Source organism: Saccopteryx leptura, chromosome 3 (genome assembly GCF_036850995.1).
Source record: "Saccopteryx leptura isolate mSacLep1 chromosome 3, mSacLep1_pri_phased_curated, whole genome shotgun sequence".
NCBI lineage: Eukaryota > Metazoa > Chordata > Mammalia > Chiroptera > Emballonuridae > Saccopteryx > Saccopteryx leptura.
In genome coordinates this window covers 69,947,154-69,970,259 of record NC_089505.1, presented here as the reverse complement: position 1 = coordinate 69,970,259, position 23,106 = coordinate 69,947,154, and the positions used below count along the sequence as shown (strand labels likewise).

The 23,106-nt window shown below is 46.4% G+C and overlaps 1 protein-coding gene across 1 annotated transcript in view; it reads left to right on the top strand.

Moving 5' to 3' along the window:
• LOC136397112 (sialic acid-binding Ig-like lectin 6) overlaps positions 1 to 22,401 on the top strand; it is a 22,445-nt gene extending 44 nt beyond the window's left edge. The window contains 10 exon segments of the mRNA XM_066371706.1: positions 1 to 8; positions 59 to 442; positions 649 to 739; positions 15,523 to 15,710; positions 15,909 to 15,956; positions 16,812 to 17,045; positions 17,096 to 17,404; positions 18,203 to 18,302; positions 18,636 to 18,747; positions 22,182 to 22,401. The exon segment at positions 1 to 8 is cut by the window's left edge and continues 44 nt beyond it. Of these exon segments, the coding sequence (XP_066227803.1) occupies positions 1 to 8; positions 59 to 442; positions 649 to 739; positions 15,523 to 15,710; positions 15,909 to 15,956; positions 16,812 to 17,045; positions 17,096 to 17,404; positions 18,203 to 18,302; positions 18,636 to 18,747; positions 22,182 to 22,388 (1,681 nt within the window). The 3' untranslated portion in view covers positions 22,389 to 22,401.
• The last annotated feature ends 705 nt before the right edge of the window (positions 22,402 to 23,106 follow it).

Sequence of the window (23,106 nt, the reverse complement as noted above, 5' to 3'; positions counted from 1 at the left end):
GTGGGCAGGTGAGTGCCCGAGGGGAGAACGGGCTGTGGCTGACCATTGTTTTCCCCAGGGTGTCTGGCTCAGGTTCCAGGATTCCAGTTGCAGGTGCAGGAGTCCGTGACAGTGCAGGAGGGCCTGTGTGTCTACGTGCCCTGCAACGTCTCCTACCCCCAGGATGGCTGGACTGACTCCACCCCAGCTCTTGGCTACTGGTTCCGGGAATATGCCATTACAAACCAGGATGACCCAGTGGTCACAAACAACCCAGGTCGTAGGGTGCAGAAGGGGACCAAGGGCCAATTCCAGCTCCTCGGGAACCCCCAGACTTACAGCTGCTCCCTGTACATCAGAGACGCACAGAGAAGGGACACAGGGACATACTTCTTTAGGGTTGAGAGAGGGTCCTATGCAAGATATGATTTCAGACAGACCCAGGTCTCTGTGCATGTGACAGGTAAAGAACGGGGTCAAGGAGAGGACACGTGGATGAGTCCTACGGGCTCCGTGACTGAGGGGGAACCCCTTCTTCTCTTTCTGGGATGGATCCAGGGGTCCAAGGGCAAAAGGATGCTGGAGAAAGCCAGAGGAAGAGGCTACTGTTAGGCGCACACTAGGAGCCCCCACCTCTAGTGCCCGGGTCTCTGTCTCTCTCTTCAATAGCTCTGACACGGACACCTGACATAGATTTCCATGACACCCTAGAAGCTGGTCACCCCAACAACGTTACCTGCACGGTGCCGTGGGCCTGTGAGTGGGAGACACCACCGATCTTCTCCTGGGTTGGGGTCAACTTACCTCCCTGGGTCCACAGACTCCCAACTCCTCAGTGGTCACCCTCATACCAACACTACAGGACCATGGCACCAACCACACCTGTCGAGTGACCTTGCAAGGCGGGGAGATCTGGGAGAAGACCATCCAACTCAATGTGTCCTGTGAGTGCCTGGTCAGGATACTTGGACCCTGAAAGCATCGGCTGTTGGAGAGGGGGCTGACCCTGGGTGGAGAATACATGGGGAGTGTCCCTGGAGGTGTGGCTGGGGTGAAGGTGGAGAGAACACCCAGACCCACCTCCATGCTCACGACCAGCCCATCACACTGCAGGTGGCTGATCACTCACTTCTCTTCTAGATGCTCCACGGAATGTGACCATCCATGTGTTCTGGGGAAACAGCACAGGTGGGAGAGGCCCTGGTGAATTGAGGTCAGAGGTCGGATGTGGCCCATGTTGTATAGTAGAGCAGAATGAACATGCATGACATTCCGAGTCTGTCCTGCCCATGACCTGTCCCCTGCTGGGACTCTCTAGGCTTTCTGAATTCCTAGTTGACCCTTCTCTGTCACCTCTGGTTGCTCCCTGACCCTGACCTCCTATCTCCCTCACATTCCTGTGACATTTGTTCCTCACTCCTCCCCTCTCCCTGACTGTGCCAGCTCCGTCTCCTACGAGGAGATGAGCCCACAGCCGGTGCCCGGTTACTAGCCACTTTCTGCCCAATCCCTCGGGTGAGCTCATCCACCCTGGTGTTTCCATCCTGCCTCTGCCCTGAAGACCCACTAACTCTGTGCTGTCCCGATCACCCAAGTGCCCTCTGCTCCCCCTCGTGGGGGGCCATCTTGCCTTAGGAACCTGATGCAATGTCCTGAGAGTCACGTTAGCCATTCTCTGTTCACCCAACTCTCCCCATGGCTCACTGAGTTGTGCAAATGTGACTTCCTGAAAACGTATCAAAAATTGAACTTCCTCCACCCTCACGAGTGCAGCCCCACCTTGGGCCATTGCCGTCCCTCTCACCTGAACATGAAAGAACTGGACCTGGACAAGCCTTTTCTATGGCCACCAGCTTCCAGTCTCTCCTCTCCCTGCTCCTCACAATTTAGGCCCCACTGTTTACACTACACACACCAGATGTGACCCTATTCTATTCCTGCTCGGAATGCACCATGGATCCCTCACTTCTCAAGAGAGAGGCTGAGAAGATCACCCGTGTGTGAGCTCTAATGGTCAGACATCCATGTGTCAGCACCTCTGCACAATGTCGCAAGTCATGGTCCACGTCCTGAGTGGTCTCTGCAGGTCTAGAAATAACTAACACTTTCTCAAATGTCCCTCCCCCTGGTCTGGGCTCAGCAGGTTGCCTCTTCTTCCCCCACCCCATGAATCTTTTCTCTACTGGCCCTAGCTTGCAATACTTGTCTCATCAAAACCATTTTCCATTTCTGAGTCTGTGGGTGGACAGAAAAGGGAAGGGCTTCTCAGCCCTGCCCTTCCGGCTCTCTCCGTCCCCCTAGTCCCCGAGGTCCTGGGCAATGCCACCTCCCTGCGAGTCCAGGAGGGACAGTCCCTGCGCTTGGTCTGTGAAACGGATGGCAACCCTCCTGCCAGGCTGAGCTGGTCTCGGGGGAGCGTGACACTGAGCTCCTCCAAGGCCTGGGATCCCGGGGTCCTGGAGCTGCCCCAGGTGGTCTTGGCAGATGGAGGGGAGTTCACCTGCCGAGCTCAGCACCCACGGATCTCCTACCACGTCTCCCTGAGCCTCGCTGTGCAGGGTGAGGACACCTGTGTCTTGGGGGTGACATTAATGAGGGCTGAGGCACGGGCTTAAGGAAACTCTCACCTCCACCACTTCACCTCTTCCTGTCACAGGTGTGTCTACTTCCTGCCCCCATGTCTGTGGGGAACAGAAGGGCTCCTGGCCCCTGGTCCTCACCCTGATCAGAGGGGCCCTCATGGGGACTGGCTTCCTCCTCACCTATGGCCTCACCTGGCTCTACTACACCAGGTGAGAAGGTTTCTCAAGGTGCTTGAATTTGGAGACACCTTGGTGGCTTCACACATCTCTTTTTCTTCCTGTGCTGAACTAGTTCCTCATTTTAGATCTTGTTTCCCCCACAGGTTAGGGGCTCCCAGGGGAGAAGTCCGTGAGGAGTGACTGAGCCCCGTCCTCAAGGTGGTGCTGAGGTCTGGGCTCCAGGGCCCTGGCAGGTGGATGAGGATCCATGTAACCACTGTGTCCCGATGCCCACTCCACACAGCTCAGTGGAGCAAGGAGGTGCTGGATGTCTCTGTCCTTGTCCTCTCAGAAACGCCCTTCACCTCTCATTAAAGGACTCTCCTGATGGTTCTCGCTCGGTGATGGAGGACATGCAAGGAGATAGAATAAAAAGTTAGTACCAATTAATTTAAATAAACTCTATGTAATATTATGTTTCTGTGCTCACCCTAAATGTGGTTCTGATAATCCCAAAATTCAACTCCATAATATATTGCTAAAAATCCCTTAATGTATTATTTTTAAACGGTAGTTTAATTTTAAAAAACCCCAATAATTTAAAAGCGATATTTAATTAGAAAAATCAACTCTTATATTTATCCTCGTATTAGCATGTTAATTGCTTTTTCTTTGTATGTATTTAAATTTCCTTATAGTATCAGTTTCCCCTTTTCTGTTTTATTGAAAATTAATTGACATACACCACTGTGTGAGTTCAAAACATATAGCATGATGGTTTTATTTTCATGTATTGTGATATCATTATCACAATATATTCCAAAACCATCCATCTTCTAATGTAGATGCAATAAAAGGTGAAGAAGAAAGAAGGAAAATATATTTCAGTCCCCAGCTAAATATCAGGATTTGTTCTCTTATCTACTTTTTGATGTATTGTACAGTACTGTTAGCTATAGTCATCTATCTCATGCACTTTGTGTCTCTAGTTCTTAGTTATGTTATAATTAGAAGTTTGTATCTTTTGACCATCTTTCTTCATTTCCCCCTCCCTATTGTTTTCCATTAACCTAAATATATTTTCATACAATTCCTGTAATGCAGGTGTGCTAGTGACAAATTCTTCCAGCTGATCTTTGGCTGCAAAAGTGGGGTTTTTTTTCAATTAGCTTTGAAAAGGTGTTTTTATTGAGTAAAAAATTCTAGAAAAACATTTTCCCCTTTCAATTCTTCCACTTCCATTGGATTTCATAGTGGGTTTTTTTTTAATGAAAATTCTATGGTAATTTTTTTTTAATTTGCAGTTTGTCTGGCTAGTTTTAATACCTTATAATTTTTAGTGGGTTTAAATGTTGTGATTAATATTTGCCTTGGTGTTGTATGTGTGGCTGTTGTATGAGTGCATGCGTGTGTGTGTGTTCAGCATGTGTGTTTGATATAAAGAATAGGAGAGAAAGAGAGATGTTTCCCTGTTGGGAGTTTTTTGAGTCTCTCCAGTTTGTCATTTTATAGTGTGAACATATTTGTAAAAATGGGAGCCCATATTTATTTAATAAATAAGTAAAAATGTGTTTATATTTTCTCCTTTTCTTCTTTTTGGGTCTCCATTTTTTTCTGTGTTACCTTGCCCAACATCATGTCATAGGGCCGCAAGCATCTGTGCACCTTTCTCCACTTTTCTCCTTCTATGTTTTTTAGTTAGAATAGAAGCTTTAGGTACATTCTCACGCTTATTGATTACTCTACAATTTTGATTCTCCTGTTAACCTCATTAAGTGACACTAGCTTTCCAGAAATGAATTTTCTCCTCTAGAAGCTGCAGATTCTTAGTTTTTAATCTTTTCTTTCTTCTCTAATGATGGTAATGTTTTCCTTTATATCCTTGAATATATGGAGCATATTTTTAAGAAGTCCTTTAATGACTTTGTCAGTTAAGTTCATCTCCTCCATCATGTCTGAGCATGATTTACTGAATGGCTTCTTTCTTATGAACTGATGTATCTTTTTTCATTGTTCAGTGAGAAGAGGGGAGGCAGAGAGACAGTCTCGCATGCACCCAAACTGGATCCACCTGGCAAGCCCACTAAGGGGAGATGCTCTGCCCATCTGGGGGCATTGTTCCATTGCTCAGCAACTGAGCTCTTCTTAATGCCTGAGGCAAAGGACATGGAGCCATGTTCAGCACCAGGTGCCAACTCACTCCAATCGAGCCATGACTGCAGTAGGGGAAGAGAGAGAGAGAGAGATGTGAGAGGGGAAGAGGTGGAGAAGCAAATGGGTACTATTCCTGTGGGCCTTGATCAGGAATCAAACCTGGGACATCCACACACTGGGCCGATGCTCTAACACTGAGCCTACCAGCCAGGACTTGATGCATTTTCAAACTTCTCAATTTGTCTAGTAATTTTTCACTGAGTGGTGGACATTGTCAGTTTTATGTGACTGACTCTTGGTTTTGTTGTATTTGTTTAAAGAACATTAATCTTTTTCTTTGAAAGCAGTCAAGTGACTTGCATGTTGAACCAATATTTTTAAGGCTCTTTAATTATTAGCTTCTTTTCTAAGATAGGTCTAGTATAGCCTTGGTTTTAGGGCTAATTTTCTTATACTTGGGTGCTATGACCCTTTTGAGGATTGGACAGAATGCCCATATATTAAAGGAAGTGTCTTCACTCTGGTTGGAGGGGTTATGTACAAGTCCTACCATTTTGTAATCTCCAGAAAAGTTTCCATCTAATAGCTGTCTGGTCATTGTTCTATCCTTAAAAATTGCTCTTGTCTGGCCTTATGAGGTTTGTACATGCCAATTAGTATTTTACTAATCAGTCAACATTGAAGCTTTTCTCTGCAATGCTGTTTGCTGTTTAAAACTCTGATACACATTTTAGCAATGACAGTTTTCTTAATGTCCAATGTCTGGCTCCTCAACTAAGTGAAATTTTAGTCTTTTTAATTGTTGTGCCATTGCAAGCTACCACCTGTATTTTGTTCAGTATTCTATTTGTTTACAGAAAAATAATAATTCTGGATACTGTCAGTCTCCCGTGCTCAGAAACAGAAGTCTTCAGCAGATTTTAAACATTTTTTATTGAGGATTACTTTATATAACAATATTTATTCATTTGAATTATACAGTTTGCTACTTTCTTGCTAAATTTATAGAATTGTGCAACCATTGTCACATATTTTGATTAACCTAGAAAGGACTTTTGAACCCATTTGCAACTATACCTACTTCCAATCTCTACTAATCTGCTTTTATGAACATTTCATATATATAAAATCATATCAAATGTCTTGCATCTGAATCATTTGATAAGTAATAAATTTTTTTGGTTCAACCATGTCCTTATTTTTTTAATTAACAAAAACTATTGTGTGTTACTTAAAAATAACTTTATTTGTTCTTAATTATTACATATTATTGCATTGTAGGGGGATAAACCACATTTTGTTCACTATTCGCCAGCTGATTGACACATCATTTTCAGTTGTCGATTTCAAAATAATGTTGCTGGTTCCACTTCTGAAATGGTAGCATGAGGTGCTCCGTGGGCTCACTGTGCAGTCCAACAAGCATGACTTGTGACAATTAGTTCTTTAAACAACCATTTAAATTCTCTGCAAATTGTCCTAAAAGCAAGCATCAGAAAATGAAACGTGTATTTGAGATCATTTACTACAACTTGGTAGGAACAATGAGAGTCCATGCACTGGATGCATCACCAACATCCTTCCATTCTTCACCAGCTTAGTGTGATGGAAACCCCACCCCAGGTGGGCAGTGTCAGGAAACAAGGCTCCTGCAGGGGTCGTCAAACTTTTTATAAAAACCGCCCACTTTTGCAGTGCTGGTAGACCTGGTCCCTACTGACCACTAGTGGGCGTTCCAGCTTTCATGATGGGCCAAGTGCGGTGCTGTTTGGTTGCACGGTAGGGACCAGGTTGACCAGCACTGCAAAAGTGGGCGGTTTTTATAAAAAGTTTGACGACCCCTGTACGGCCTGCCAGCATTGCTCAACCCCTGCCAGGTCTCAGTGAGGAGGCTAAATTCCAGGTGAATGCAGCTGAGGGTCTGGGGCTCCTTTTTCCAGGATGCCGCCCAGTTCATGGGCAGAGGGTCTCACTCAAGCATGGCAGGCTGAGAATCCTGGGACTGAGACGGAAGGGCATGGTAGGTGGTACTTTCTAGAATGACAGAAATGTTCCTTATTGTCATCAAGTTGTCAGTAAGATAAATATATGCCAGTCTCACCCAGCGATGTCTCTGAGCTGCCACAGGTGTCTGTGTGGGCTGTGCTGGTTGCTATAACAAAGTAGTAAACACTGAGTTTATAGGCCACAGAAATGTATACAGTTCTCAAACTGTGATGTTTAAGATAAAAATTGAGATAGATTAGATATCTAGGAAGGGCTCACTGCCTAGATCATAGGCAACATGTTCTCAAGTATCCTTACTTGAGAAGGGGTGATGGCGTTTTCTGGGGCCTGTTTTATAAGGGCACCAATTTTATTCATGAAAACTCCACATCATGACCTAATCTCTGAAAGGCACATTCTCCAAATACCACCCTGTTGGGGTTAGAGCTTCAACATATGGATGTGGGGAGTGGGCACAACATTTGGTTTATAGCAGCGACTGAAGCTGTAGCTGGTTAACAATCAACAGTTATTACCCTAGATAGGGGAGTATTTGGTCATGTAAGGCTTAGGCAATATTTCTGTTTGTGTCTATGCGGACACATGACTGGAGCAGTCTTGATCCACCACAGTCACAATGGTCTTGTCTAGAGTGGTAATCTGTGACATTATTTATATTCAATAGAAAAACATCAGGGTCTGGCCGTGACTGCCAAGAAAGGTTGCTTTAGCTTTTCTTACAGGATAATATTAAAAAGTAATGGAGCAAAAAGAAAGGAGGCTGAGGAAGTCAGCAGGGATCAAACCCCAGACAGCTTGAGGTTGTAACATAAAAAATTAGTATTTGCACAGGGAGCAGAGGGACAGCTGCCAGAGGGAAGGAGGATGAGGGAATGGGATAGGAGAAAGTGAAGGGATTAGTGAAACTGTAGAAGATACCAAAAAGCTACAGAATTAATATTTTAGGAAGCTTAAAGAACATTTTATTAATTTGGGCTAGGTGTGCAGAGATATTTTGTAGATGTTTTTTCTATATTTGTGTGATTTACACCAAAACAGGTGGCCGAGAAAATTGTATTATAATGAAGAGGGGAAGGAGATTTAGATTCCCATCCCCCCCCCCCCCACACACACACCTGTAAGGGAAGAAGGTAAATAGCTAGCCAGGTGCAGGAAGGGAGAGATTGAAAAAACCTTTTCTTATTTGATGAGCCATTTGCAGGCATTTTGTCCCCTAGCACCATGGAAACTACCCCTCCCGGAGCTCCTGAAAGTCTGTAATTAATGTATACATAATATCTCTAAACAAAGGAATGGCAAATGAACACTAGAAAATTTAGAAATATCTCTTAATATGTGGAATAACATTTTTGCTATTGGGTTACCTTATAAGTTTTAATATGTAGAAATGATTTTATAGGTCGTATAGACAAATGTTGTAAGTTTGCTAATGATTTGTGTCCCATCTCCCTCCTCCTTTTCTCACCAACCTGTGTGTGTGTGAACAAAGGTATATAACTTGTCGCAAGGGCTGTGTCCAGACACACATGATTTGTATTTGCAACTGCCCCATGTCAGCCATATGCAGCCAGCATATTTAATAAATCTCCTCCTTTAATCAAACTCTTCAAAATTCATCCGGACTCGGTGTCTCTATGTGAACCTGTGGAATTGAGGTACAGGTACTTCACAACAAAACTATGTGCCGCGACGCGCACAACGAGTCTATCCAGGGTCTCGAGTGGGAAATGGTACGAAATTGAATGAAAAATAAACAGAGACTTAAAGATATATACAGTATGGGTTCGGGAGGATGCCACAGCTCCTTGCTGACAGTCACTACTGTTTAAGCAGCAAAAAACTTGGCCACCCCCAAAAAGACATCCCTCTTTATTCTGGGTAAGGTGAGCCATTAGCAATTCAATTAAGTTTCCAAGGCAACTCAAAGACAACCTCCACCATACTAGTCAATCTAACTTTATACCACGAAGAAACTAGCTTCCAGTCTCTCCCGGGAACATGGGCACAACATGGGGGGAGGGGGCGGGCATGTCTATTTTGAAACACAGCCCTTTGTTAACTTAAATAGGCAGGTGAGGTGGAGGTTGGACCCAACACCCCTGTTCCTTACATACCCGAACGGCAGAATACCCTGTTGGCTTACTTGGTCCCCAGCAACTATGTATACATAATGTTAATCCAAATTCGGAGGGACCCAAAATATGGAAGACAGGAACAAGGTCCATCGTTTACACATTAAAGCTTTATTGTCTAGCTTGGCCAAGCGGCGGGAACTCCGACAGAAATCTGACGGAGAGCGCGCCGGCCCTTTGTTCTACTTAGTTTTTATAGTTTTGTAAGTGGGAAGTACAGAAGCAAAAATTGCAATTAGGAGCCCCTTACCACTATTGGTTACAGTCATATGTCCTTTAACATGATAGGACCACGTTCAATTTGCAAACCATACATCATTTTGGAGAAAACAAAATTTACAAGTCAACCCTATGGTAGAAAGATGTCTCTTTACATATTAAAGGCTTTTCTATATCTAGTGTTTATCTGCTATCTCTCTGTCCAGAGTCACACACGCATTTACATAGGAGAGGTAGTTTTGGTGGGGACAAATGCCCGCAAATGGCTCATTGCTATAAGAAAAGGTTTATTTTGGCTTTTCTCTTCCTGCACCTGGCTAGCCATTCACCCCTTTCCCCACAGGTGTGGTGGAATGTCTGGGAATCCATGTTTTCCTCCCCTTGCATTTACAATACAATGCCAAGGGCCATCCTGGTTATGCCAATCACACAGTACAGAGACTATTCTCACAATTTCTCTGCACACCTTAACCCAAATTAATAAAATGTTCTCCAAGCCTCTTAAAATATTAATATTAATTCTGTAGCCTTTGGTACTTTACAACACCTGCGGTGAAATGGCTCAGTGGCTCCTCACATAACACAGAGATTCAGATAACAGGACAGCGAAACCCAAAGGGAAGGGGTTTTATGGATGTCCCAGGTTCAATGCCCAATCAGGGCATACATGAGAAGAGACCAACTGCTCCTCTTTCCCTCCATCTCCCCATTCTCTCTCTCCTTCCTCTCACAGCCAGTGGCCTGATTGGTTCTACTGTCCACCCCAAGCGCTGAGGATAGCCTGGGTTGGTCTAAACATCAGCCTCAGGCACTGAAGACAGATCCGTTGGTTTGTGCATTGGCCCAAGATATGAGTGGCCAGGTGGCTACGGGAGACAAGGGGGTGGGAGTGGGAGACAAGGGGGTGGGGTGAGGAAGTGATATTGAGTAGGATATTTGAATTCATGTTAACACAATAAATTACAATAAATTTAAAATGAAAAAATATTAGTATTTGCTTTTCAAAAATTAATACTTCATATGGAGTGTCAACATCCACTAGTAAGTAGCAATTATAAGTGAACACAAAGTATGGGACTTGCAAATATTTTCAGTTACTGGAAATTAGATTAAAGTAGCTTATCCTCCGGTAGTATTTGACTCACCTTCTTGCAAAGAGAATGAATGCAGCCATTTTGGAAAAGGAACATTTGCAAACGTGTCCAGGACCTGGGAAGTATTTCGGGTGGAGCTGCTCTTCTCCAGAGCTCTGATGGCACAGATCCTGGTGCCTGGGGCTCCATAGGGGTCAGTGTGTCTGTGGAGTGGAGCGCCCCCAGGGGGCAGTGCAGGAAGTTGTGGAAGGGACTGGGACAGAAGATGCACTTTATAGCGTGTGCATGGTGTCCACAGGTGGGCAAGACAGCAGCTGTAGGTGGCACAGAAGCTGGGCTAAAGTGCTTCAAAAATGAACAGGTGAAAGAGCGGATCCTATGCTGCTGAGGGGGCAGTATCCACTTAAATTGGGAACAGAAATTGTGGGGTTTAGCCCTTTGAAGTCTTTGGTGATTCTGATGAGACAGTTTGAGTGATCTGGGGAATGCACAAGGATGGACAAGTCTAGGCAGAATGGACAATCAATAAAGGAGGACTGATTCTTGAAGAACTTATCCTGTGAAAACAGGAAAAGAAAACCCTCAGTGTTTCTGGGAAAGGGAAGAAGAAGCTGATGGTCTCAGGACAACCTCCCGGAACTTCTTGGCAGCTGCATACAGAAGGGGAGGGGAAGGAGGAGGGCTACAGGTGGGGTCCCTGGACTGCCCTCTCCTGCCATGTCTCCCTGTTAATGTGGCTCTGGACATAGAGCTGCCAAGCTGTCCCTCCTGGTACTGAAGTCCTCTTCAGCCTCACGCATGAGGGAGCAGCTCTGAGGTTCAAAAGAGGATCTAACCCAAGGGTGGTCTACACTCTCGAGGTGGGGTTCTGAGGCTCCAGGTCAGCCTGGAGAGCCCAGGGGTCATGGACTGGCATCATTCAGCCCCGGTTGGCTGAGGGAGCTCTCTCCCCTCTCCAGCAGTAGAAGTAGCATCAAATAGTGGAGTGGAGAAGCCACCTCAGGATGGAGAGGTTGACATTTTCCTGGTTCCCAACCCAGTTAGTCTGACAGCAGCTTGAAAATGCTCAAAGGCCACTTTGTCTGAAGAGCTCGGTTGGTTAGAACATCGCCCCGAAGCACAGAGGTTGCTGGTTGGATTTCTGGTCAAGGCACAGACAGGAACAGATAGATGTTCCTGTCTCTCTTACTCTTTCTCTTCCTCTCTCTAAAATAAACATTAATAAAAGGAGAATTCACCTGACCTGTGGTGGTGCAGTGGATCAAGCGTCGACCTGGAATGCTGAGGTTGCTGGTTCCAAACCCTGGGCTTGCCTGGTCAAGGCATGTGTGGGAGTTGACGCTTCCTGCTCCCCCCCCCCTTCTCTCTCTCTCTCTTCTCTAAAACAAATAAATAAATAAAAATAATTTAAATAAAGAGGAGAATTCTAAAAGGCAGAGGTGGGACTGAGGTTTGGGGGCTTAGTTCCCAGGTCCTTCAGGACACTCTCCCAGCAGGACCAGGCATCTTTCCTCCCTCTCACTCTTCCCTGTACTGTCCTCCTTGAGCTCCCCTGGAGAAGGGAAGCTGGTTCTCCCCCCAAATCCCAGGGAACCTGGGCTCAGAGTGGAGAGGAAAGAGGAAGGTGGATGTTATGAAATGAATGTGTCCCATGTCCAATGCATATATTGAAGTCTTAACCCACAGCACCTACGAACGTGACTATATTTAAAGATAGGGCCTTTCAGGACATAATTCAGTGAAAATAATAATAAAAATATGGGGTGAGCTCAGGTCGAATAGGACTGTTGTACTTAAAAGAAGAGGACATTAGACTGACAGCTGTCAGAGAACAGAGGGCTTAGTGAAGAAGGGGAAATGATTAAGCACAAACAAACAGACAAAAATTTAGTAGCCAAGGGGACAATATGGAGACTACCAGAGGGGAGGTAGGGCGGGGGAGGTAGAAGAGTCTAAAAGGGGAATGAATGGTGACAGAAGGAGACTAGTGTTGGTGATGAACACACAATACAATATACGGACGCATATTATATTCTATGATGTATTACAGAATTGTGCATCTAAAACCCATATAATTTTATAAACCAATGTCATCAGGATGGATTCACTAAAAAAAACATAAAGTGTAGCCATAAAAAAAGAAAAGATGAGAGATTAGGACACAGACACCAGGGAGGGATGACCGTGTGAGGACACAGTAAGAATGGAGCCCATGGAAGGGAGGAACTGTGGAGGCTGGAGGAGCTGTGGAGAGAATGGAAAGAAATATTTTGTCCCTGTATGAGTGGGGCTCACAGAAACTGTGAGGAGGGGCCGAGACACAGACATAGGTTGTCACCTCCTGCTCTCAAATTGCTTATTCAGGTCTGGTGTTCAAGTAGGGGCTCCAGGCTCAGTCCCAGACTCTGTCCGTAGGGATCTAGGGAGACGGATTCAAGAGTTTCCCCAATGCTTCCTGAGATGTCTGCATCTCCAGCCCTGGGGTGGGTTCTACAAGGAGTTTTGGTCTCAGGACACTCTCGGAGTCCTGCTGTTCTTTAGAGGGACTCTAAGAAAGGTGTCCTCAGACTCCACACCTCTCTTAAGGGAAGAGGGTGCTGGTCTTCAGGATGTGAGAGGCAGGCTTTCAGGGCACGGGGAAAAGAAATGTTCATTCCGCTGCAGATCAAGGGGAGAAGAGCTCAGCTTTCACTTCCCCTGCAGTGGCTCAAGGGAGAGGGATCTTTCTGTTGAAGGGAGAAGTTTGGGACACTGGCCGGTAAGCTCAATGGATATAGCTTCAGCCCGGCTTGCAGACATTCCAGGTTCGATCCCCAGTCAGGACACACTTGAGAAGTGACCATCTGTTTCTTTTTGCCTCCCTCTCCCCTTCTCTGTCGTTTCCCCTCCCTCATCCATGGCTTGGTTGGTTTGAGCATCAGCCCCAGACAGGGGTTGTCTGGTAGATCCTGGTTGGGGCACATGTGGGAGTCTGTCTATCTCCCCTCCTCTCACTTAAAAAGGGGAGGGGAATTTAGGGCAGAAACCAAGCATTTCTATCTAAAAAACATCCCCAGTTCTCTCACCACCCAGCAGTACTCCCACCTCCGTGCTAATCAGATGGTGACAAGGGACCCTAGACTGCTCCTTACATTCCAGAGATGTCAATGCTTCAGTGGCCAAAACTATGAGGGCATCAGAGTTCAGAGGAGGAGTTCCTGGGCGGGGCTGCAGTCAGAGGCTCTGTAGGCCGCAGTGGTCCCTGGAGGATGGTGCAGGTACAACATGTGACCTTCAGTCAGTGACAGCAAACAGGGTCGGCCTCTGCATCTTGTCCCATTCTCCAGTTCAACTCAGGCGTTTTCTGGCCTAACGTTAGCGCACCCAACAGCCACCTTCAGACCCTGCAGGTGGCCAAGAGACACCGTCATCCCCCTCTGGCTACTGATCCCATCAAAACATGGAAGAGAGACCCTGAGGTCAATTCTACCTCCTTGGGGACCTAATGGCCCACAGTGTCTCTCTAAACATCAGATTTCTCAAGATGCAAGAAGTGGGAATACTTTAGGATAGAGATGTATTGTGTACTGTGTGAACTATGACTCCAAATATATGACACCGTCTCTGAATGTCACAAGCAGCCAAGGGTCCCCAGGAAAGAACCCCATGGGCCAACTCTGCTGTCTTCTCTATGATCCTCCTCCCAGCCCAGCCCTGCAGGTTTATTGTGCTCTTGGTGATGGTGCCTCCATCCCATTACTAGATCAGGGCCCTGGGGGTCACTCTACAAGTCTCCCTCCCCACCCACCACACCTGCCTTCAAATTTCACTTCCTCAAAGTGTCTTCATCTCAACTGTTTCCTCCATCACCCTGCAGGTTTGGTTGTCCCTTCCTGAACAATCACAGTGTCTCCTCTCTGACCTCTTGGTCTTCACTGACCTCGGAGGGACCATGTTGATACCTGTATGACTGTGCTCTCTTCTTGTTGAAGAACCTTCCATGGCTCCCTGTTGCCTTCAGATAACGCTCAAGCCCACCATCTTGTCCCTTTTCCCTCACAGGTCTGTGGTGTTTCTGTTGTTTCATCTAAACTTCTTTTGCCTCTGGGGCCCATATAGGTGACAGTGGGACCCATCCCTAGCTGGCTGCCTCCATGAGGGTCCCACTGCCATGACTTCTAGGGAGCTGGCCAAATGGGACCTGCTTCTCCAGTGCAGAGGATTGTGCATGAACCCAGGGATTAGGGGCTCTCATCCTCCTTTGCTGCCTTAGTTGCGCAAACCCCTCCTATCTGAGCCTCAGAGTTCACTTGCCACATGCAGAGATGGGGCTGTTGGATCTCAGAGTCAATCACTGTGGACTCTGTAAAATCTCCACTTCCTTTTTCTGGTCTTGTGACCTTTTTTCTCACCACAGACCAGCGCAGCTAGAAATTCTGGGTTTTGAGGGAGAATGGTGCAGAATTAAGAAAACAGACTCATCGAAAAAAAGAGGATGGGATCAGAAGGCCACTTCAATTTAGATGGCAATATCCAAGAGCCCCATAGCCCCCAGTTTGCTTTATTATATAGCCATAAGCAAATAAGGAAGTCTTTGATACAAAGTCACACATCTGAGGCAAAAATAGGAATTCTCCCAAGGCATAAAGAGGAATCCCCCTACCATGCATAAGTGAAATCAACCAACATCTGAACAAAGGTTGAGAAGAAGGACATGTAAATTGCTTCCAGCAACTTAAGCAAGCAAGTGAAGTGGGGCTATGGGATGTGTGCAAATACTCAGCTTCATAGCCAATATGGAGGTGGGGGGAGAACTTAACCTTTTTCTAAGCCTCAAATTTACAAAGGCTTTTCGTCACTTGCAGTCTACCACAACCAGGGATGTCAACATGAGGGACAGTGAGACCTACTTCTTTCAACTATAAAACCGATTCAATACACACTCCTCCACAGACAAAATGCTCTCTCTGAAAGTGACAGGTATGGTAGGGGCCCATAGAAAGGCCATAGGGTGAGGGGTACCCAAAATAGAAAAATGAAGGCCCCTGGGAGTAAAGAGGGACAGCCATGACATGACTTGGGGCAGGCTGACAACACACCAAGGGCCCTAACCTTCTCTCTCTTCACTCCAGCCCTGACCCACACCCCCGACATCCTCATCCCAGGGACCCTGGAAGCCGGCCGCCCCAGTAACCTGACCTGTCCTGGGCCTGTGAGCGGGGCACCCCCCCCCATCTTCTCCTGGATGTCAGCCGCCCACACCTCCCTGGGCCCCTGGATCCTCCTCTCCTTGGTGATCACCCTCACCCAACAGCCCCAGGACCACGGCACCAACCTCACCTGTCAGGTGCATTTTCCTGCAGCTGGTGTGACCGTGGAGAGAACCGTCCAGCTCAATGTCACCTGTGAGTGCTGGGTCAGGACAGCAGGGTGCTTGAGGGTTTGAGGCCAGGACAGAGATGGCCCAGATCCTGAAATCATAGTCGTGGAAGTCCAGAAGGAAGGGAACCTCCTTACCTGCTTCCATGGTGCTGGGAGGAAAGGCCCTGTGCCCACCCCTCTGTCACCAGGAATGTTGAAGCTGCCACCTCCTTCTGTCCCAGATGCTCCACAGAACACGGCCATCAACGTCTTCCAAGGAAACAGCACAGGTAGGATGGGACATCTTCTCTCCAGGGCTGGGAAGGACCCAGGGTCTCAGTGGGTCTCACAGCTCCAAAGGGCGGGGGACTAGTGAGATGTGTAGAGGAAGTCAGGTACTGAGGTCAGACTGAAAGCCCTTCCCCCCAAATCTTAACTCCCTAAACTTCATCCTTTGCTCACCCAGGGCTGTCTGTGGCCAGATCCAAAGGAAGCTCATATCCCTCTCACTCCATCCTCTCTCTGAGGTTTTTCCTCCTCCTGCTTCTGTTTATCTCCTCTTTGGCCCATGACTGCATCTGTTGTCATTTCCCAAGCCTTAGGCCAGGGGTCCCCAAACTACGGCCCGCGGGCCACATGCGGCCCCCTAAGGCCATTTATCTGGCCCCCGCCACACTTCTGGAAGGGGCACCTCTTTCATTGGTGGTCAGTGAGAGGAGCACATTGACCATCTCATTAGCCAAAAGCAGGCCCTTAGTTCCCATTGAAATACTGGTCAGTTTGTTGATTTAAATTTACTTGTTCTTTATTTTAAATATTGTATTTGTTCCCGTTTTGTTTTTTTACTTTAAAATAAGATATGTGCCGTGTGCATAGGGATTTGTTCATAGTTTTCTTTATAGTCCGGCCTTCCAACAGTCTGAGGGACAGTGAACTGGCCCCCTGTGTAAAAAGTTTGGGGACCCCTGCCTTAGGCTCTCCATTTTCTAGACAACCTGGGTGACTGCAGGGGAATCCTTTGGGTTCTTCTGAAGGCCTGAGGCCAGGGAACTACTGTCTCCTCCTTGGAGCTAGTGTGGACATCGCAGGAGAGAGACTCTAGCTTTGCTCACCACATGTCCCTTTCTGCACTTCTCTCCCCAAAGCCCTGCAGATTCGGCAAAACACAACCCTTTCCATCCTGGAGAGCGAGGCTATGCGGCTGCCCCCTGCAGAGCTGAGCTGGTTCCGGGGGTCCCCAGCTTTGAACGCCACCCCCATCTCCAGCACCACGACCCTGGAGCTGCCCGGTGTAGGGACTGCGGAAGAAGGGGAGTTCACCTGCCGGGCTCAGCACCGGCTGGGCTCCCAGACTCTCTCTCTCAGACTCTCAGTGCTCTGTGAGTGTGGTACCAAAGGAGCAGGTCATCTGAAATTCTGGGGAGATTAGAAGCACCCCTGACCCTCCCCACACACCCCCGGCAGCTGCTGGGCCCCTCCTGCTCCTGGGAGGACCAGGGTCTGCACTGCAGCTGCTCCTCCCGAGCCCAGCCGGCCCCCTCCCTGCGCTGGCGGCTGGGGGCAGGGCTGCTGGAGGGGAACCACAGCAATGCCTCCTGCAGGGTCACCTCCCGCTCAGCGGGGCCCTGGGCCAACAGCTCCCTGAGCCTCAGCCAGGAGCTCAGCGCCGGCCTCAGACTGAGCTGCGAGGCCAGCAATGTCCACGGGGCCCAGAGCGCCGCTGTCCTGCTGCTGCCAGGTCAGGGGGTGTAATGGGGGACAGGCTTAGAGAGAGAGGAGTGGGTCACAGAGAAGATGGAGCTGGGGGAGGGTCCGGGCCTGGACGGGGGGGTGATTGCTAGGACAGGGCCCTCCATCTCCTGTCTGAACGGAAATACTTTCATCTGAGAATCTTAAACTGAGGATAGTTCTGGCCTCACAGTTCTGGAGGCTGGAAGTCCAGGGTCAAGGTGCCGGCAGGGTTTCTCTGGGGCGGTGTGTGTGTGGCTGGTCTCCACCAGCTTCTGGGGTTCTGCTGGCAGTCTTTGGTATTCCTTATCTTGTAAAAAAATCATTTCAATCTCTGCCTTTATGTTCCCGTGGTGATTCTCCCAGTGTATGTCTGTGTGCAAGTCCCGCATTTTTATGAGGACCCTCGTTACATTGGATTAAGGGCCCAATGCAGTGCTTTCATTGTAACTGTTAACTCTCTAAAGACTCTGCCTCCAAATGAGGTCATATTCTGAGGTATGGGGCCAGCTGAGGGGTATAGAGGGTTAAGACAGCAAATAAGAGTTCTGAGGACCCACGATTCAAGCCGTATCAGCCCCAGAGAGATGGAGCTTGGAGGAAGTGGAGGGAGGGGTGTTAGGTTCTCAGTCCCAGGTCAGGGAAGGGGGTGGCCGGGAAAGGGTCTGATCCAGGTTCTACAAGGCAACAGGAGCCTGAGTGACCGAGTCCTGGACGGAAAATAGGTGCATTAACAGAATGCACGGAGACAGAATTAGGGTGCCGTGGAGTTGGGTTGGAATTCACACACAACTCAAATTATCTCCAGGTAAACAAGAACCCAAGGCTGGTGGGGTCCTGGGAGTGGTCGGGGAAGCTGTCACCATGGTTCTGGCCCTGCTGTCTCTCTGCCTTTGTCTCATCTTCAGGTGAGAGTGAGCTCCAGGGCTGGAGGAGGGGTGTGGGGTAGGAAGGGCTCAGGTCGCAGAATCTCAGAAAACCTGAGCTGGAGGACCCTGGATTGGGGGGAAAGCCAGGAGCCAGGGAAGGGAGGCTGAGTGTTGGCAGAGCCAGCTTGTACCAGCTGGACCAAGTATGGGGTCTTTCCTAACTAGTCCTGGTCCAGTTCTTGGACCAGGGCAGGCCTTGGACAAAGGACCCACACTCACCCATTGGGAGTTTGCTGCTCACAGGGCATAGGGATGGTCAGCCACTCCATGCCCCAGATAACCAGGCTGAAAATCCCGGGGTTGTTCCCTTAGAGTGAAGACCTGCAGGGAAAAAGCAGCCCAGCCAGTGCAGAGCATGGACAACGACGTGAGCCCTGCGGTGGGCTCAGGCTCCGGGGTGAGTAACATGGGCTCAGGCTCCGGGGTGAGTGAAGGGACATAGCTTCCTCTCAGCATTCTCCCTCTTCAGTGCTGCCCTCTGCAGGGGCCTTTAGACATTGGGATGTTAGACACTCAGCACTTCCCGGAATTCCCCTGAGGTCATTTTAAATTACTGATCCAACTGCTTTAACGTTACTGCTTCCAGTCCAATATGCACGTAGTCCAACTGCTTTGTGGGAGTGTATTCAAACCTCATATTTCAGGCCAGCACTGTCCCTGGAATATTTTCTTGTCCACATACAATGAAATGCAAATATTTTAAGTGTAGAAGTTGATAAGTTTCTATTTTCAATCTGTTTTTTTCTTTTTAAAATCATTTATTAGGGTAAAATTGGCTAATAACATTCTATAAATTCAGCAGTACAACTTTATTTTTTTAATATTTATTGTTTCTAGCCAGAGAGAGAGAAAGACAGGGAGAGACAGAGAGGAGAGAGATGAGAAGCATAAGCTCGTTGTTGCAGTACCTTAGTTGTTTGTTGATTGCTTTATTATATGTGCCTTGACTGGGGGGCTCCAGCTGAGCCAGTGACCCCTTGCTCAAGCCAGTGACCTTGTACTCAAGCCAACTTCCTTTGGGCTCAAGCCAGCGATCATGGGGTCATGTCTGATCTCACGTTCAAGCTGGTGAGCGTGCACTCAAGCCTGATGAGACTGTGCTCAAACCAGCAACCTTAGGGTTCCAATCCTGGGTTCTCAGCATCCCAGCCCGATGCTCTATCCACTGCGCCACCACCTGGTCAGGCAGGAGTACAACTTATTATAGGACATCTGTGTACTCTATTGTGTGCTCACCATCCAAGGTCTCGTCTCCTTCGCCACTATATATTTGCCCCCTTTATACTCTCTCTGTCCTCCTCCCCTGTCCCTTCCCGCTCTGACAACCATCATCTGTTGCCTGTGCCTATGAGCTTGTTTTGCTTGTTGCTTTCTGTTTTATATCCCACATAAGAGTGAAGCCATATGGTTTTTGTCTTTTTCCATCTAACTTATTTCCCATAGCATGATACCGTTTATGTTGTCTCAAATGGCAATACTTTATCTTTTTTTTAATGGATAAGTATTTGGAATGTTAGCCTTTTCTTCTAGTGTTGAACACTGGGGAAGACTAATGACCCAAATCTAGTCAGTCAGACCATTGAGGACAAAAAAAAGGTGGACAGCAGCCTCAGGGTAGACAGCTGAGACACCCCAAACTCGAATTCATCACTCCCATTGTGCATTGTTGAAATCAATCACCATCTTATATAATACCAACTATGATAAGGTATACATATAAGAAAATGCGCCATTTAAAGGAGGCTGTTAGGTGACTTTTGACAAAGGTATATACATCTGTCTCCATGTCTCTGATTAATATGTGAACCTTTTTCACCACACCCTAAATTCCTAATTTTCCTTTCCCAGTCAACTGCCCTTTATAGAAATCCCTGATTTCTCTGCCTATAGATTAGTTTTCCCCAGTCTAGAACTTTATAGAAATGCAATAGTGTGATATTTACTCTACATATCTGTCTTCTATCACTTCATTAATGAAACATTAAAATGCTAAACATGTATGCTCCCAATAACAGAGCATCAAAATAAATGAACTGAAATGGCCAGAGCTGCAAAGAGAAATAGAAACATCCACAATTATTTCAAAAAATCTTCTCTCAGTAACTGGTAGAACAAGGAGACAAAAAATCACTTTAAATTTTACTTTACACAATCCTCTGTATTGGTCTTGCTTGATTGATCTTGGGGAATGAAATCCTTAGTGTGTGCTAAAGTCTTATTTTTTCATGAGTACGTCTTTCTCATCGTGTAATTTTCAAATGTTTATAAACTTTTTTCCCCATTAATAACTGTCTCTTGTACTTCATATTGCACAGTGGTTCAAAGCATGTCATGTGATGCTAGACTGTCTGCATTCACATTTTCTCTTTCCCCACTTAGAGCTGTGGGACTTTCGATGGATGAGAAAACTCTCAGTTCTTTGTTTATTTTCTGAGACACTGAGATCGTAAAAGTACTGGTATCACAGAGTAGTGACAAGGAATGCTTCAAACAGAACCTGAAATACACTAGGCAACTGCTTAGAATTGCCAGACAGAATCACTCCCTCCTCCAGCATGAAAGTTCCAAGGGTGGTTTGCTATTATTATTTTATTTCTTTTATTCTCTATTGCAAAACTTATGGGAGTTCTGATTGTATAACTCACAGTACGTACTCAGAAAATATTTCTGGAATAAATTATTGAATGACCATATTGCTGGATTTCATTTTCTATTAAAATCTATATCTTTTTTTTTTTTTTTTTACAGAGCAGAAAGAGAGTCAGAGGGATAGATAGGGACAGACAGACAGGAACAGAGAGAGATAAGAAGCATCAATCATCAGTTTTTCGTTGTGACATTTTAGTTGTTCATTGATTGCTTTCTCATATGTGCCTTGACCGTGGGTCTTCAACAGACCGAGTAACCCCTTGCTCGAGCCAGCAACCTTAGGTCCAAGCTGGTGAGCTTTGCTCAAGCCAGATGAGCCCGTGCTCAAGCTGGTGACCTCAGGGTCTCAAACCTGGGTCCTCTGCATCCTGGTCCGATGCTCTATCCACTGTACCACCACCTGGTCAGGCTATATCTTTATCTTTTGATTGGAGTGGTCAACCACATACAAATGGTTTACTTATGGTTATTAACAGATATTTTTTATTCTTTTGTGATTTGGCTGCAGTACAATTGCAGTCGACTTGTCATATATTTTCATCTTGCTTTTGCTTAACATGGGCGTCCTTCCTCTATTTGCTCTGCTATAGCAAAGCCCTTTCCTCCTCATCTGAGTACTCTTAGTCCTTGCCTGTCTAAGCTACTGTCAGAGGGTTTCTACTTCATGCTTCTGCAGCATGAGGGTGTTGAGGGCAGGGGGCAGATATGGCAAAGGTGTCTGGTTGCTGCAAGTCCTGGTTCCTGCTCCATCTTTTAGCATATACCACCCTGGCCTCTACTTTATATTTCACAATATCTTCTGTCCCAAATTTATGACTTGAAATGTATTTGCTTTCTATTTGTCTAGTAAATGCCTTTCCTAGGAAACCATAACCTGTCTGAACAAAGGATGACTCTATTGTTAGAAAGGGTGTACTGAGTCTTGACTCAGTGGTGCATTTACATAGATGTGTGTCTTTGGGGAAACACATATATTTTCTCTCAGCCTTCACATTGCTATTTGTAAGATGAATATCATCAAAGCATCCTCTCCTAGCATTTCTTAAAAAGAATATAGTGTGATCTATACAAACATTCTCATTCTGTAAGAATAGGCCAATCATAATTATTAAACATTTAAAAATACATTAACAGGTGAATGATAAAGGTTCCACCAGTCCCAATCCCATTCTGGCCCTTGACTGCTGTCTCCCAGACCCGTCTGAGCAGCTTTGGACCTTTTCTCTTCTTTCCACTCTGGTGTGGACACTGGTTCCGGCAGACAGTCCTTCATATTCCCCAGACCCTGGTGCTGCTAGCCCCATTACAGAAGACAAACAGGAGCTCCACTATGCTTTCCTCAGATTTCACAACCTGAAGCTCCAGGAACAGGAAGATGTCAACACCGAGTACTCGGAGATCAAGACACACAAATGAGGAAATATCTTCTCACCACTCTGGAGACCAGAAGCCTGAGTGTAGGCAGACTTAGTTTCTTCTGAGGCTTCTCTCCTTGCCTTGTAGATGGCTATCTTCTCTTTTTGTCTTTTCATGGTCCTCCCTTTGTGTGTGTCTGTGTTCTAATCTCCACTTCTTATAAGAACACCAGATATATTGGAATAAGCCACCTCCATGAGAACACTTGAATGGAAGTATCTCTTTAAAGACCCTATCTCAAAAATGGATAGAACTGTAAAGAGTAATCATGAGATCAAGGGTTAACACTTCAACTTGTAATTTTATGATATTCAGCCCATTATCTCAGTGTCTGATTATTTTTAAATTGAATGATCTTCTTGGCAATGGTGCAAATGTCCTACTATTTATGAAGGACCACAGGACATGTTTTTAAAAGAACTGAGTTCAAATTCATCTACATCACTTAATAAGTGATTCACTTTATTTCTCCATCCATTACCTTTTGTAAAGTAGGGAAATCATCTCTAATAACCACATTATTGTGAAACATCAATATAACAGTACATATGAAACAAGTTCACAAAAGTCCTGATGTGAAGCTTTTCGTGAACACCAAACACATGCTTATGTCAAGACCTTTATTAGCTCTTACAACAAAGTTTCTGCTAACAATTTCTTCTAAGACTTGGTGGGCCAAACCCAGAGGCCATGGGATTAGATGTTTGTGTCTCAATCA